Source organism: Clarias gariepinus, chromosome 5 (assembly GCF_024256425.1).
Source record: "Clarias gariepinus isolate MV-2021 ecotype Netherlands chromosome 5, CGAR_prim_01v2, whole genome shotgun sequence".
Taxonomy (NCBI): domain Eukaryota; kingdom Metazoa; phylum Chordata; class Actinopteri; order Siluriformes; family Clariidae; genus Clarias; species Clarias gariepinus.
This window is the reverse complement of record NC_071104.1, coordinates 6,245,001-6,260,128: the sequence shown is the minus strand read 5'-3', so window position 1 is coordinate 6,260,128 and position 15,128 is coordinate 6,245,001. Positions and strand designations below refer to the sequence as shown.

At 45.3% G+C, this 15,128-nt stretch overlaps 1 protein-coding gene across 2 annotated transcripts in view; it reads left to right on the top strand.

The window, feature by feature from the left end:
* Positions 1-6,053: 6,053 nt before the first annotated feature.
* LOC128524079 (interleukin-1 receptor-like 2) overlaps positions 6,054-15,128 on the top strand; it is an 18,419-nt gene continuing 9,344 nt past the window's right edge. The window contains exons 1-3 of one of the 2 annotated variants that reach the window (XM_053496395.1): positions 6,054-6,156; positions 7,070-7,206; positions 14,563-14,770. In XM_053496395.1, the coding sequence (XP_053352370.1) occupies positions 7,152-7,206; positions 14,563-14,770 (263 nt within the window). In that variant the 5' untranslated portion in view covers positions 6,054-6,156; positions 7,070-7,151. Of the gene's footprint in view, positions 6,157-6,310; positions 7,207-14,562; positions 14,771-15,128 lie in introns of those variants that run through there. The other variant, XM_053496394.1, reaches the window with a different exon arrangement.

The window sequence follows — 15,128 nt, the reverse complement described above, 5'->3', positions numbered from 1 at the left end:
CGCCGTCCGGCACACAGTCGATGTAAAGCCCCTCTGCGGGGCTCCCCAACCGTCCACCCGGCGCTAGTTTAGCGGCTGCTGGTGTACGCTGTTCCTCAGGCCTGAGAACGTTGAAGCGGTAGTCCGGCTGTCCCTCAGGCCTGAGAACGTTGCAGTGGTAGTCCGGCGGTCCCTGGCCTCGGCGTCGTCGCGGAATCTCGGCAGCGGTGTCGAGGCCTAGCCGCGACGGGTAGCCCTGTCGCCGGCTAGGTTCACCTACCAAGCGCCACTGAGCTGCGGGCGGTCGCTCGGCTCTTTCGCCGTGATGTGCTGCCATTATGGGCTCAGCGCGCTCGACCTCGCGCAGCGCCTCCTTAAGGTCACCCGTGCCGTCGCCTCGCCGCGAAACGTCGGAGAGCTGCTCGTTGCCTAGCCGCGACGGGTAGCCCTGTCCCCGGCTAGGTTCACGAACCGAGCGCCACTGAGCTGCGGGCGGTCGCTCGGCTCTTCCGCCGCGATGTGCCGCCGATCTAGGCTCAGCGCGCTCGGCCTCGCGCAGCGGCAGGTCGCTTTGCCGGCTAACAGCGCGTGGAGCTGTATCTTGCTCCGGCGCTTGCGCAGCGCCAGCCTCCGCCCCGAGATCCAGCGCCGGGATTTTCTGCTTCCCGCTCCGAGTTGGTTGACGTGGTGTGCTCGCGCTAGCTCCGCCAGGAAAGCGCTTCTTCTGCACGAGTAGTCGCTCCGCTACTCGGCGGCCCGCTTGGATTTTTAGAAGGTCCTCCTTTGTGCGCTCGAACCCGTTATTCTCCATCCCACTTCTGACACCAATGTCGCGTTTTTACGCCGGGAAGAATGCTGGAGAGACGAGTGAGCTTATTTGCTACCCAATGCAATGGCTGGGAGTACTTTATTAAGCACACAGCATGTAAGGCATGAGCAGCACCTTCACTCAGGAGCCTACATCCAATTCAGCACTAGCTTGAACTGGAGCACATTTCACACGTCACAAACATAAGACACACGTTCTAGCCCTCACACACACAACCTGGCTGAACCCACTAATTCAAACACCTTTCCCCAACAGGGTGACAACATAACAACCCCTCCCGCAAAGCATGATGGTTCCCAAACAAAACCCCGCCCACGCCACATTGCCCCCACCCGAGCTGTGACCGTCCCCGGTCACCACGGCGCACTCAGTCTAACAGGCGTGACGGTGGTCGGCGCTGGCGTTGGGAACGCCGGAGACTTTTTGCGGGGGAAGGGGGGCCGTCGCCCTCCTCCTGAGGCGGACTGGCCTCCACAGAATCCGATGATGCCCTGGCGTGGGGCTGATAAGGAGCCAGGCGGTCCCTGTGGAGCACGACCAATCGCGACCGCCCCGTCAACCGCACCCGGTAGACCACTTCAGAGAGCTGTGCAACGACCGTGCAGGGGCCCACCCAGTGCGACATAAGCTTAGATGAAAGCCCCCTTTTCCTTCCGGGGGAGTACACCCAAACTTGCTCCCCAGTAGCAAAGTTCCGCCCCCGGCTGTGAGTATCGTACACGCGGCGCTGCTTAACCCCGGCGTCCGCCAAGTGTCTACGCGCCAACTCGTGGACACGGCACAGTTTGTCTTTCAACGAAAAAAAATAATCCAAACCCGGTTTCGTGTGTAAATCCACTTGTGGAGGGGGCCCGAACACCAGGTCCACAGGCGTGCGCAACTCGCGACCGAACATTAACGCAGCTGGCGTCAGTTGTGAGGACTCCTGCACTGCGGTACGATAAGCCCAAAGCACGAAAGGCAAATGCTCGTCCCAATCCTTCTGCCGGTCGCTGGTAAGCACGGCGAGTTGGGTGGTGAGTGTTCGGTTGAAGCGTTCCACGAGGCCGTCACTTTGTGGATGCAGGGGCGTGGTGCGGGTCTTTTTCACCCCGAGGCGCTCGCACACCGCCGCAAACACCTCCGCCTCGAAGTTACGCCCCTGATCGCTGTGCAACTGCTCCGGGACGCCGAATCGGCTGAACACCTCATCCACCAGCACTCGAGCCGTGGTGGAAGCGCTCTGATCAGGAACAGCAAATGCCTCCGGCCACTTAGTGAAATAATCCATGGCCACCAGCACATAACGATTCCCGCGATCGGAGATGGGGAACGGCCCCAGAATGTCTACGCCCATACGTTCCATGGGCGCCCCCACCCGAAAGTCTTGCAAGGGTGCTCGTGAGCGATGGGTAGGGCCCTTCTTTGCCATGCAGACGTCGCATCTGTGAACAAAAAGTTCACTATCAGTATGACAGCCCGGCCAGTAGAACCGAGCACGCAACCGCCGCAGTGTTTTAGTTACCCCGAAGTGTCCCGAACCTGCATGCCCATGAACCATCCCCAGCACACATGCCCGCAGAGTCCGCGGCACCAGCAGCTGAAAAGATTCGCCAGCGCCACACGGCCGTTCCCACTGGCGGTAGAGTAAACCCCCCCGCAACGCTAGTCGGTTAAACTGCGAGTGGAGAGCTTTTTCCTCTGGTCCCAGGTGCGCAACGGCGGCATAATCCGGTCTCTGGCCCGCCTTAACCCAACCTAATACCCGCTGCAGCGCCGGGTCCTTCTCCTGCTCGACCATTAGCTGCTCGCAGTCCATCTGTGGCACAGGCGAAACGACCACAGGCGATGGTTTAGGTGACGCAGTAGTCCGGCTGCACGCCGGCTCGGACGGCGGATTACTGACGGAGGCTCCGGAGGACTGCGCAGGGAGGATGTTCTCATTCACTGGGGTCGGGAAGTGTTTGGTGTCACCCACGCGCTCTTCAACCCGCTCGCAGTGCCGACAACGCTCTTTGCTACACGGCCGTCGGTAGTTAGCATGTTAACAAAGCATCGGCGTTAGCATGCAATTTCCTCGCTCGGTGCTGAACGGTAAAATGATAGTCCTGCAACCGCTCGAGCCAACGCGCTAACTGCCCCTCGGGCTCTTTAAAACTAAGCAGCCACACTAGCGAAGCGTGATCGGTCCGCAGCAAGAAGGATTGCCCGTATAAATACGGCCTAAAATGCTTAAGGGCCGCGACGACCGCTAGCAGCTCGCGCCGCGTGACGCAGTAATTCTTCTCCGGCCCAGACAACGCGCGGCTGAAGTAAGCGACAACACGCTCTTTGCCCCCGGCAACCTGAGACAGGACGGCCCCCAGCCCTACATCGCTCGCGTCCGTGTCGAGAATAAACGTACGAGCTATATCAGGATATTCGAGAACGGGCGACGTAACCAGAGCTTCCCGTAACTGAGTGAACACACGCGCGTGCTCCCTGTCCCAGCGAAACGGCTGGTTCTTTCTCGTGAGCGCGTGCAGCGGGCTGGCGATCGTAGCAAAATCCCTCACGAACCGGCGATAGTACAACGCTAACCCGAGAAAGGTGCGTAGCTGCGACACATTCGACGGCTCAGGCCAATTCTGTACCGCGGCAATTTTGGCTGGATCGGTGGCAATCCCTTGAGCGCTAACGACGTGTCCCAGAAAGACAGTTTCTTGCCGCAACAGCTGGCACTTTTTTGGATTGAGCCGCAAATTCGCCCGCCGGATAGCCAAAAATACCTCCCGTAGGTTAGCTAGAGCGACCTCAAACTCCCTGCCGTGCACCAGTAAATCGTCCAGGTAGACGACACATCGGTTGCGAGGAATATCGGCTAACACCTTCTCCATCAGCCGTTCGAACGTAGCCGGAGCGTTACATAGGCCGAACGGCATGCGCCGGAATTGCCATAGCCCCTGCCCGATCGAGAACGCGGTTTTAGGTCGCGCTTCCGGGGCGAGCTCTACTTGCCAGTACCCGCTTCGCAGATCTAGCGAGCTAAACCATGCCGAGCCCGCAACGTGTTCCAGCGCGTCATCTATTCGCGGCAACGGATAGGAATCTTTGCGCGTCACCTCGTTTAGCCGCCTGTAATCGACACAAAACCGCCACGATTCGTCCTTTTTGCGCACCAACACAACCGGTGAAGACCACGGTCCGGACGCTGGCTCTATTACGCCCGCGTCGGCCATCTCACGTAGCTGTTGCTCAGCGATAGCTCGTTTAGCTAAGGGCAGACGTCTCGGATGTAGCCGAACTGGAGCTGCGTTACCCGTATTAATCGTGTGCTGCACCAAATCGGTATGAGTACACTCGCGCTCGTCAACCGCGAAAATGTCCGCGAATCCGTGTAACAGGGATTTCACGGTGTCGGCCTGTGTCTGACTTAGCCCTACGCTGCTACGCCGCCAAAGCTCGGCCATGATTCTCGTTCGGTCTACTACCGGATGTTTACATGGTGCGCCTACCGGAAGTTCCGCCCCCCTGGTGCGCTCTACTAATATGTCCGGCTGCGCTTTGGGCGCTAGCAACCTGGCTAACCCGAAGCTACCACGCAACGTTCCGTCATCGAGATTCAATACGGCCCCCCACCTTTCCAAAATATCCAACCCCAAGATACAATCATCCTCAATGTCGGCCACAAAGAATGGATGAAAAAGAATGATTGTACCTACTTGTATTCGCACTGTGCGGCAGGCCCGTATCTCCAGATAGCTCCCCGAAACGGTGCGAATGTTCACAGCTGGAGCCGGCAGCATACGACCGCGATCGCCTTGTGCTAGCACTCCCCAGCGCAGCAGCGAAACGGTAGAGCCGGTGTCCACGAGCGCTCGTAGCGAAACGGTGTCCAGGCCACAGTTAACGTAGACCCCCGCGCGATTTCCTACACGTCCTGACCGGAGATTGAGACCGGCACTCGGGGAAACAAAGAAAGCTGTGGGAGGCGGCTTCCCCTCGGCGCCCTCCGAAACTAGTTTAACGGCTGCTGGGGTACGTTGTCCTCAGGCCTGAGAGCATTGCAGCGGTAATCCGGCGGTCCCTGGCCGACGGGTAGCCCTGTCCCCGGCCAGGTTCACCTACCGAGCGGCCCCGAGCAACGGGAGGTCGCTCGGCTCTTTCGCCGTAGCGTTCCGCCAAGATGGGCTCGGCACGCTCAGCCTCGCGCAGCGCCTCAGCCAGGGAAGCCGGTGCCGCTAACCTGATGTGCTCACGAAGCCGCCACGGCCGGATTCCTCGCAGGAACGCACGGCGCGCTAGCTCCTCCTGCTGGGCGGGCCCGAACTCCGGGTAGCCTCTGCGCGCGAGAGACCTCAGGTCCATGGCGAACGCCCCCAGTGGCTCAGAGGCGCTCCGCACGCGGGTTGCCAGCTCCTCTCTGGTAGCTTCGCTGGCGGACGAGGCACGGAGCTGTAGCTTGCTCCGGTGCCGGCGCCGTGTCACTGGAGGAATCCTCTCCGAGGTCCAATGCCGGAACCTGGAACGCGCCGCTCCGGACGCCGCTCTTTGCCCGCGCTGGCCCCATCAGGGAGGGTCTTCTTCCTCCTCAGCTGCTCTGCTACTCGGCGGCCTATTTGGATCCTCCGGATTTCCTCCGGGGTGCGCTCTAACTCGCGACTCTCCATCCCACTTCTGACACCAATTGTAGCGTTTTTACCGCTAAGCAGGAACTTGGAGCACATTTCACACGTCACACCCCCCTCACACACAACAGGGCCGAAGCCACTTACCCAAACACCTTTCCCCATCACGGTGAACACACCGACATTCCCGCAAGGCATTCTGGTCGTCAGCCGCCGCCCCGCCCACGCCACAATATTTTGAATTTAGGGGAAAATATTGTCAACAGTTTACAAAAAAATTCATCAATGAACAAACTGTTCATCTCACCAACACATGCTCCTGTAAGAAGAAAAACAACAACAAGAAACTGATTATGCTGCAGTGTTCACTTATTTTGTTCCAGTATAAGTTCGGATATGTTTCTAAATTATATATAATAAAGTGATCTCGTCCTGTCTCTTCTTAACCTTTCAGTGAAACTTCAGCACGTAAAAGGTTATGATTCACACCCTCTCGTAGCCGGTCTATTCTGGGTGAGAACACACACACACACTCTGCGCCTGACTCGGTGTGTCTGTGTGTGTGTGTGTGTGTGTCATCCCCGCGCGCCTCCCCAGCGTCTTCATTTCACTGGAAGTTAAGAAGTGTGAAACTGCGCGTGCAGGTACTGTAGACGTACAGTAAAAGCTCCCCGCGCTCAAATAAGAGGTGCGCGCTGCGCTCGAGCGCATCATTTCGCCCGGTGTCTGCATGCGGTGGTGCGCGTGACCCTGTAGGAGAAGGTGAGATCTTCTGCACAGCTCTGTTTCATTCACATCACATTTTTATAATAATTTTATTACATACAGCGGTGCATCCAGAGAGCGCGCATCTGCAGCTGGAGCAATACTGGGGCACACGCTATTAAGAGCCTTAGACACATCTGGACACATGCATACAGTATAGTGTGTTACATGCAGTAAAGTGCACTACATAGAGTATAACTGTGTTGCATGCAGTATAGTGTGTTACATGCAGCATAGTGTGTGACATACAGTATAGTGTGTTGCATGCAGTAAAGTGCACTACATAGAGTATAACTGTGTTGCATGCAGTAAAGTGTGTTGCATGCAGTAAAGTGTGTTGCATGCAGACACACACACTATGCTCTGGCTGATGCTTCTGGACACATGCAACCCTATGTGTTACGTACATCCAGGATGTTTATTGCATACTGCTTTATTGTATTTTTTACAATATGTTTTGTTTATTGTAGCATGTCTTCTGTCTTATATCATTATCAGTGCCTAGAATTAAACTGAAAATAACATTTTGCTCGTCTATTAAATAAGCCTTGAATTATGTTTAAAACCTTTCACACAACAAAGAAAAAAAAAAAAAGGAAGCGGAAAATTATACGTCTGCAACTCCCTTTGTCATGGGTTTCCCTTTTTTTTTGTTTTAAAGAAGAGGTATCTTCTGCAGTGCATTGCACTGGTATGAAATGCAGGTGATGATGCATCGCCAGGCTGATGTGGGAAAGTCCTGTGAGTGTTTCCTCCTCACTGTAACCCACAGAGACGTTTCTTCTGGAAACCACGGCGGAAACCCTCCAGGCTCTCTGTGCGCTGTTAGAATAAACGCTTTCAGCTTCAGTAGGCGACTGTTCTTTCCACCGGGGTTTTCTTCTGCGTAAAGACTCGGTTTATTTTTCAGTTGTCGCGCCGTAAATAACCCTAAACCGGGCGTCTGAAAGGTCTACACACTTCAGGAAGAGCTTCTGTGAGTTTAGTTGAAGATGCTCCGGTGGTGTCGTCTCCTCCTGATCCTCTCCTGCTCACTGCACTCCGGAGGTAAGCTGTGTTTTATCACTTTACATACGAAAACAGAGGCAATTGGTGTTCAACTACTAAACTAATCCCCCCTTCCTCTTCATAAGTATGTAACATACAATCAGTGGCCTCAAAGTTTTACACCCTGTTCATTTTCTTCTACAATATATATTCTCGATTATTGTTTGTGGCATCCCCAAATTGCTCTATAGTGTGTGTGTGTGTGTGTGTGTGTGTGTGTGTGTCCTGTGATGGATTGGCACCCAGTCCAGGGTGTACTCCGACCAATGAATGAATGAACTTTACACATAATAATAATAATAATAATAATAAAAAGGAAATTGAAAATATGTGAAAAGATATTTTTAATATTATTAAGCTCAACCTTTATTCGTCACATATACTTTGAATAACATATGGACAGCCTGCTACAGTCACACACTGTATAATCTTTCATGTTATGGTTCAGGAAAATCTCTCAAAATCAAGTGGTAAAACCATTAAACGAATAATGAATAATTAGATCATTTAATAAAAAATTTAAACAGCAGGCAAGAAATTAAATAGCAAATAAACAACATATTTTTAAATATTATTTGAAAGTGTCAAGTTCATTCATCGCGTATACCACTTTATCCCATAACAGGGTCCTGGGGGCATGGTACCAGTCCATTGCAGGGCACACACACACACACACACACACACACACACATACACACACACAAACACTACTGGCAATATGGAAATGTAACTTAACCTAACCTGCATGTTTTTGGACTGCGGGAGGAAACTGGAATACTGAGAGAACATGCAAACTCCACACACAGACCCGGCGTGGAGATCGCTCCGTCAACCCTCGAGTTGTGAGGCCACAATGTTAACCACTAAGCCACCGTGCTACCTCGAAATTCATTATTGAAACTTGGTAGTACCCCTTTTAGCAGTAATGTAAAGCCCGGGTCGTAAAGCAAACATATCCACAGCATTCCGAGGTGAGTTCATGTAAAAGCCTGGTATGACAGAGCAACCAGAGAAATTTACACATTTATTTACAGCTCAGCAATGTGCAAATGAAGATTCACTAAAGATTGTTGTTGTATTCCATACAAATACATGGAAATATAAACAGCCATCAAATTTCAAACTGTCCACATTTTTAACATAGTTACTGAAAATTGACTACAGATCTCACTCGTCCCTCATACACTACCGCTTTATCCTGTATTCAGGGTTGTGGGGACTTACAAGGTGACAGTGCTAAACACTAAGTAACTCTGCCACACACACAATAAATATTAATAAAATTTTTAACTGCGTTTTTTTTTTATTGCAAATACAGAGAACTGACAATTCAGACATCAGATTTAAGGAAATTTTATTGACCGGAATTTTATAATAATTTCCTGGTTTTAATAATTGAGTCTTCCTGATCTAAAAGAAATCAGTAATCATGCAGTTTGAGCTTACTGAGGTGGAATTGATTTTTGATATTCATATCAATAATAACAATGAAGAATTAACTACAGTATATGTCACTGTATATTATATATAAAATAATATATATATATATAATAAAAATATATATTTTATTATTTAAAAATATTGTTATAATTTTTTATTGTCTTTAAACTATTTCAAATTCATCATTTTGCAGTGGTACACAATCTTGCCAGGTGTAGGTGTGCCAGCAAGTTCAGTCCAAGATCAGACTTTGCAATGCTCAGAGATTTAAAGGAAAACTCAACAGCCACCTCATGTTACCTACAGGTCCCTGTGAGCGCATTCACATTAACGGCAATAATAAAAGAAAACATGTATGGCTTTTAGGTTAAGTTGAAATAAGAAACTGTTACAGGATGTTAAGAAACTGTTGTCAACATACGCACATTTCAGTAAAATGACAGCATGATGAAGGATGTGTTAACCACAGAGGGGACTTGTGGGCGGGGCTTGTGGGAGGGGCTGGTTTTCCCTGAATTCTTCTCCAAGTGAACAAAATAAGCTTCATTAGCTTCACTCATCATTAGCTGTAGATTAATAAGTATAAAACATAAGGGTTTTTTTTTAATAATTTTTAGCTATTTAAAATTATGAAAATGGGTATAAATGGGTATAAATTGGTATTAATTAATTTAAATTTGTTTTAGTATGTGAACAAATTCTGTCACAATAAGATTTAAAAAAAATGTATATATGAAGTATTTATACACAAAAATGCAGTAATATCTGTTAAAACCGATATGGTAAATATGATTCAAATTTACATAATAGTTTATTATTGTAATAGCTCCAGTCAAATACAAAGGCACAACTAATCGTGGTTAAAATGATTGAACAGAAAGAATAAAGTGTAGCTTTTGCTCGGTTGTTATGAAAATCTGTAACCATGTAAAACGAAATGTCAGAACTGTGTAAATCCATTATGTCACAACAGAGTAAAACTCAGTCAGTACTCTTTTCAAATAAACAAGATAACCAAGATAAAGATGAATTAATCCAAATGCTTTCACTTCAACATTGTTAAATTATATTAAACATAATATACAGTAATGCATTAACAGTGCTTTAACATAAAAAGGCCAATATAAAAAAAAATGCTTTAATGTACAGTATAAATCTAGGAGGCGCGGTATAGGGTTTGAATCAAACTGCACTCATGCACACATACATGCATACACATATATGAAACAGTAACACATACATATATACTACTAAATGCTCAAACAACAACATATGAAATGCACACACACACCTATGGAGACGCACACAAACAAGGAGAACTGTAAGGGTGTAGGGAACGAGTGAAACACAGATCTTCACTTTAGTGGAAAAAGGAATGAAAAATTTCATCAGTCATTGTGTATCGCTGGAGCATGAAAAAACAAAAAAAATTATTTATATATTATAAACATATAAATAGGACACAAAAATCTAAAACTTAATTAAATAAAAAATTCCTTAGTATTATATAGGCTAGTAATCTGTAAAAAATAATAAATAAAATACATATCTGTACATCTTGTAAATTAATTGAATCGTTTATTCATAAGTTATAAATGTTTCAATGCGTTATAGGTTTTATAATAGTATTGGTTTTTATTTCAATAAATATTCTATATTTAATGTCCGTAGAGTAAAATTCCCACAGCAGCATTGACAGATATCCCAGGTGTTTATGTTACCATGGTAACGCATGGAGGAAGTGCCGTTGCAGGGTGTTCCGAATGGTGGAACTTTGTAGAGCAAAGTTTAGCAGCAGGCTGTTTACAAACCGCTACTTCCATTCAGGGAGAACGAAGCGACAAGTTTGTCTACAATGAAACGACTTCCGTTTGTGTGTGTGTGTGCGTGAAGAGTTTGTGTGTATATGTGCGTCTCATAGGTGTGTGTGTGCATTTTATATGTAGTTGTTTGAGCATTTAGTAGTATCATGTGTCTGTTTAGTAGTACAGTATGTGTTTCATGTGTGTGTATTCATGTGTGTGTGTGCATGAGTGAAGTTTGATTTAAGCCCCATAAGGCGCCTCATAGTTCATTCATGTATGTTCAGTTTAGCTTTACAGAAATACAGATGAAGATTTATAAATAGATCCTTAATAAACAATGGCAGAGAAAAAACCTGAGATGACATGATAAAGGAGCGTCAGAGCAATCAGAACTGAACCCACACACCCGAGTACTATTATGAGTCATTACTCTTCTACAGTTGTACACTATAAAGTCATATTTGATGAATGGATGTTCAGGGTGAACATTATAGTCGTCACAATTACTGCAGCAGATTTAGGTATAAGTCCACAATATCCACCTTAGAAAGGATAAGACTTGGGCACAAGCTGCTCCTGTGAGGCGCTAAACATTAGTACTGTATGTGGGACCATCTAGAGTATATCAGCACAGTGAGTCGAGTGCAAAAACTCCAAACAGAAGAAGTACAGTATCAGAATGAATCAAGGGTAATAGAGCTACAGCACTAAGTGTGACATTAAATCACATACATCAGGAAGACGAATAAAACTCGAGAAAGAGAGCAGGTTTTGGGGAAAAGGCTCTTTGTAGGAAAAAGCTTATCACTGTAGAAGTTTACAGGAAAAAGAAACCCACCCACCTTCCAGGCTTATCAGAGATACCGACTACTATATCTGCCATTATATTCATCACACCTCATATTTTAATGAAAGATAGGCATCTTTCTGACAATAAAATGTAAATTAGCTGAACTTGTGATACTCACGTCCCTCAACTTACAGATCAAACAGGGTGTGGATATTTAGGATTTTACCTCATGATACTTATGAAAGCACTGTATCATCATCCTCATCATCATCATCGTCATCATCATCGTCATCATCAGCAGCAGCAGCCTTTTTATGTAGAATAATCAAAGCTATTGAGCAGAATCAGTGGTTCAACAGTTAAACCACTGATGAAGTTCAACAAACCTTGAATTGGCAAAGGGGTTTTCCAAAAGTGGCTGACAGCATCCTTTTTTCCAGGCAAAAGAAAGAAGTAACGAAACCTGCTGGGTTTGAAAGTTAAAGTTTTTAGAAGAACTGTGGCTGGTTCTGCAGGAAGATCAGTAAAACTTAGGAGCTAATTTCCTTATAAAACTGTAAAATTAAATATCAAGTACTGACACTGTGTTAATAATTACTGACTTGTGCTCTTTATAGACTTTTTTTAATGTAGAAACATTTAACTGCACTAGTTCTGTGCATGTAGCTTCTGTAATTGTACTAAACATCCTGCAGACGAAGTTCTTCCGAGGCCTTTGACTGTCACGTTCGCTTCTCTTTCTGCCTGCAAAACCCAGCAGCTATGAAGCTATAATGCACAGGATTAAGACGTAACATAGTGCTGTATAAACATATTACAGTTTAAATGATCAGGTACGCTATGATCTTAAGAGCTAATTATAATGTAGCCCCTCATGATAAATCACCAACACAGTGTGTGTGTGTGTGTGTGTGTGGAACAAAAATCAGGTCATTTTACACTTTAGAATGTCCCACAACCAATCTGGGTCACTGCCTGCCTACACACATCAGTTTTCAGGTATTAAAAGGAAAGCCAGCGCCCGGGACTGTTCATGGCCACAAACCACAAGTTTCACTAAACACATATTTGGGTCAGTCATATGTTATCTGAGGAGCATACTGAGCAATCAGTGTTCACTGCATTCCTGTATTGTTATAGCACAAGGAGCCGCCTGATTTTAAGGAGACAAATATCACAGTTAATCTCACTGTAGGTTGAAACAACATATTCTTTCATCTATTCTTGTTGGTTTGGTCCAAATAAAAACCCCAAAAATAGAATACAAAGGTAGTTTGTTAACAGAAGTTGGCAGAAGTTAATTCTTTAGGTTTTTAGTAGCTTATGCTATGTATATATGTATACACGCACTCAATGTCATGTGGCAGCACGGTGGCGTAGTGGTGAGAACTGTGACCTCGCACCTCCAGGGTCAAAGGTTTCGTTCCCTCTCGGGTCTGTGTGTGGGGTTTCGACTCAGACCGATAACAATCACAGATCACTGATTTCAGGGAGTGAGTGAGTAATTGGAATCTACTGTTTAAAGTTGACATTGTTATTGTGTGATAATGGTCTTTTTACTCTCTGCAGAATAAAGGTTGAGATTTTTGATAACTTTTGCGTAGGTTGCATAAACTTAAAAGAGTTTCCGCTGCCTTTTATGATAACTTTTCATTCTTGCCATTCAAGATTATTAAGGTGTGCTATTCGCCTTAAGTGGTGGATAAGGTTTGTTAAAGCTTCTGGTTCCCAGATGTGGTGTAATAGCCTTTTTATATGTAACCTCAAGGTAGTTAAAAGTTTAAAACTAAAAATAATCTGCTAATCTTAAATGTAATCAGTGATATTATTATTATTATTATTATTATTATTATTTGAGGTTGAAGCCCACGTACATGTCTGTGTGTCTCTCTGTACACAGAACTCTCTGTCTAACTTATTAATACAAAGAAATCCTATTCTGTAAGGTTGAGTATCTTACGCCTTGTTTACACTAAGTTGTCCTTCTTTGGTGCTCAGACAAATACACTCCCTGTTCGGTAACCGGAGAGTGAATCACAGATGAGAAATGGAAAAAGTAGATGTAAAGAAATGTAAAGAAACGGCACATTCATACCAATGTACAGGCAAATTCTTTCTTTTAATTTATAGATATAATAAAAGCTATATAGATATTTAGTCTTCTGTCCAGAAATCATAGTTTTAAAAATGTATTTAAATATGTGTTTTTTAGTTAAAAGCAGGCACTTATTACTATAAAGTATATATTTATCTTTTATTTTAAACGGTCTCTCCTAATTTAAACTGCATAACCGTATGAATCTGTGTATATGTACAGTATGTGTATAGCATCAGGGAATTAGAGTTACAATTCATAGGTAAATATTTAAGTAAAATTTTATTGGTTAAGTTTAGTATTTAGATTAATAGTAAATTAGAGAGTTAATAGATAATTTTAAATTTTTAAAAATTCAAGAAAAAACAAAATTTTTCTAAAAAGATAATTTTTGAAAATTTTACCTCAAGTGTTATTTTTTTGTGCTGTTTCCTCCTGGTCTAAATGTTGTTCTTTCTTTACCTGTTCACATAAGGTCTGCTCAGAGTGTTGAAAGTTTTAAGTCATTACTTAAGACACACTTTTATTCTTTGGCTTTTATTTTTTGCTAAGTTGAGATTTTAAGACATTTTAAACTTTTTTTTTTTTAAATGATGTATTGATTGTGTGTGTTTTTTTCTTTTGGCATTGTGAAGCACTTTGGTCAACCATGGCTGTTTTTTTAATGTTCTGTATAAATCTTCTTTGTCTTTGGGCTGTTCCCTTTCAGGTGTCGCCACAGTGAATCATCTGCCTCCATCTAACCCTATCCTCTGCATCCTCTTCTCTCACACCAACTAACTTCATGTCCTCTCTCACTGCATCCATAAATCTCCTCTCTGGTCTTCCTCTAGACCTCCTGCCTGGCAGTTCCAACCTCAGCATCTAACGTGGGTTGTCCCTCTGATAAACTCATTCTTGATCCTATCCGTCCTTGTCACTCCCAAAGAGAACCTCAACATCTTCAGCTCTGCTACCTCCAACTCTGCCTCCTGTCTTTTCTTCAGCGCCGCTGTCTCTAAGCCGTAGAGCATTGCTGGTCTCACCACTGTCCTGTACACCTTTCCTTTCATTCTCGCTGATACTCTTTTATCGCACAACACACCTGACACTTTTCTCCACCCATTCCAACCTGCCTGTACCCGCCTCTTCACCTCCTTTAAACATACCGTAAATATTTTTTCTATGTGCTGTATAAATAAATAAACTAAACTAACTAAACTAAACTTTCTTGGTCTCTTTCCCAGGCTGTATGGGCACAAAGCGGCTGGAGCTCACTGCTGGTCATGTGTATAACCTCAACTGTCTAAACCTCTTTAATGATAAAGTGGTAAGCGTGAACTGGACTCGGGAGCTGAACCAGGAATGGGACGTGGGATTAAAGATTATAGATGGGTCACTGTTGTTCCTCCCTGTACAGGAATCACACAGCGGAAACTACTCGTGTTATTACAGGTAACAAAAATTACATAAGCTGAGAAATCAGGGATCACAAGAAAGAATTATTACATTCATTTTGTTCCTCCAAGTGATTCTTTTACCAAGATTTACAAGTGTAAGGTACTGTATTTAAAAATAATAATAAATAAATAAAAGTTAGAGAGATTTGGGGGTTTGGGTTTTTAATTTCTGGCTTTAAAAAGAAGAACATTTGATTCAAAATTTTCTTTCGAGTACCGTAAAGTTGAATCGCTGGTCAGCAAAGCAAGACACGTGTGAATTATTTCAGCATGGGCTTTATTTGATCGATTGATTTTTTTATTTATTTTGTGAAGCTGCTTTGCAACAATGAACTGAATAAAAAACATTAAAC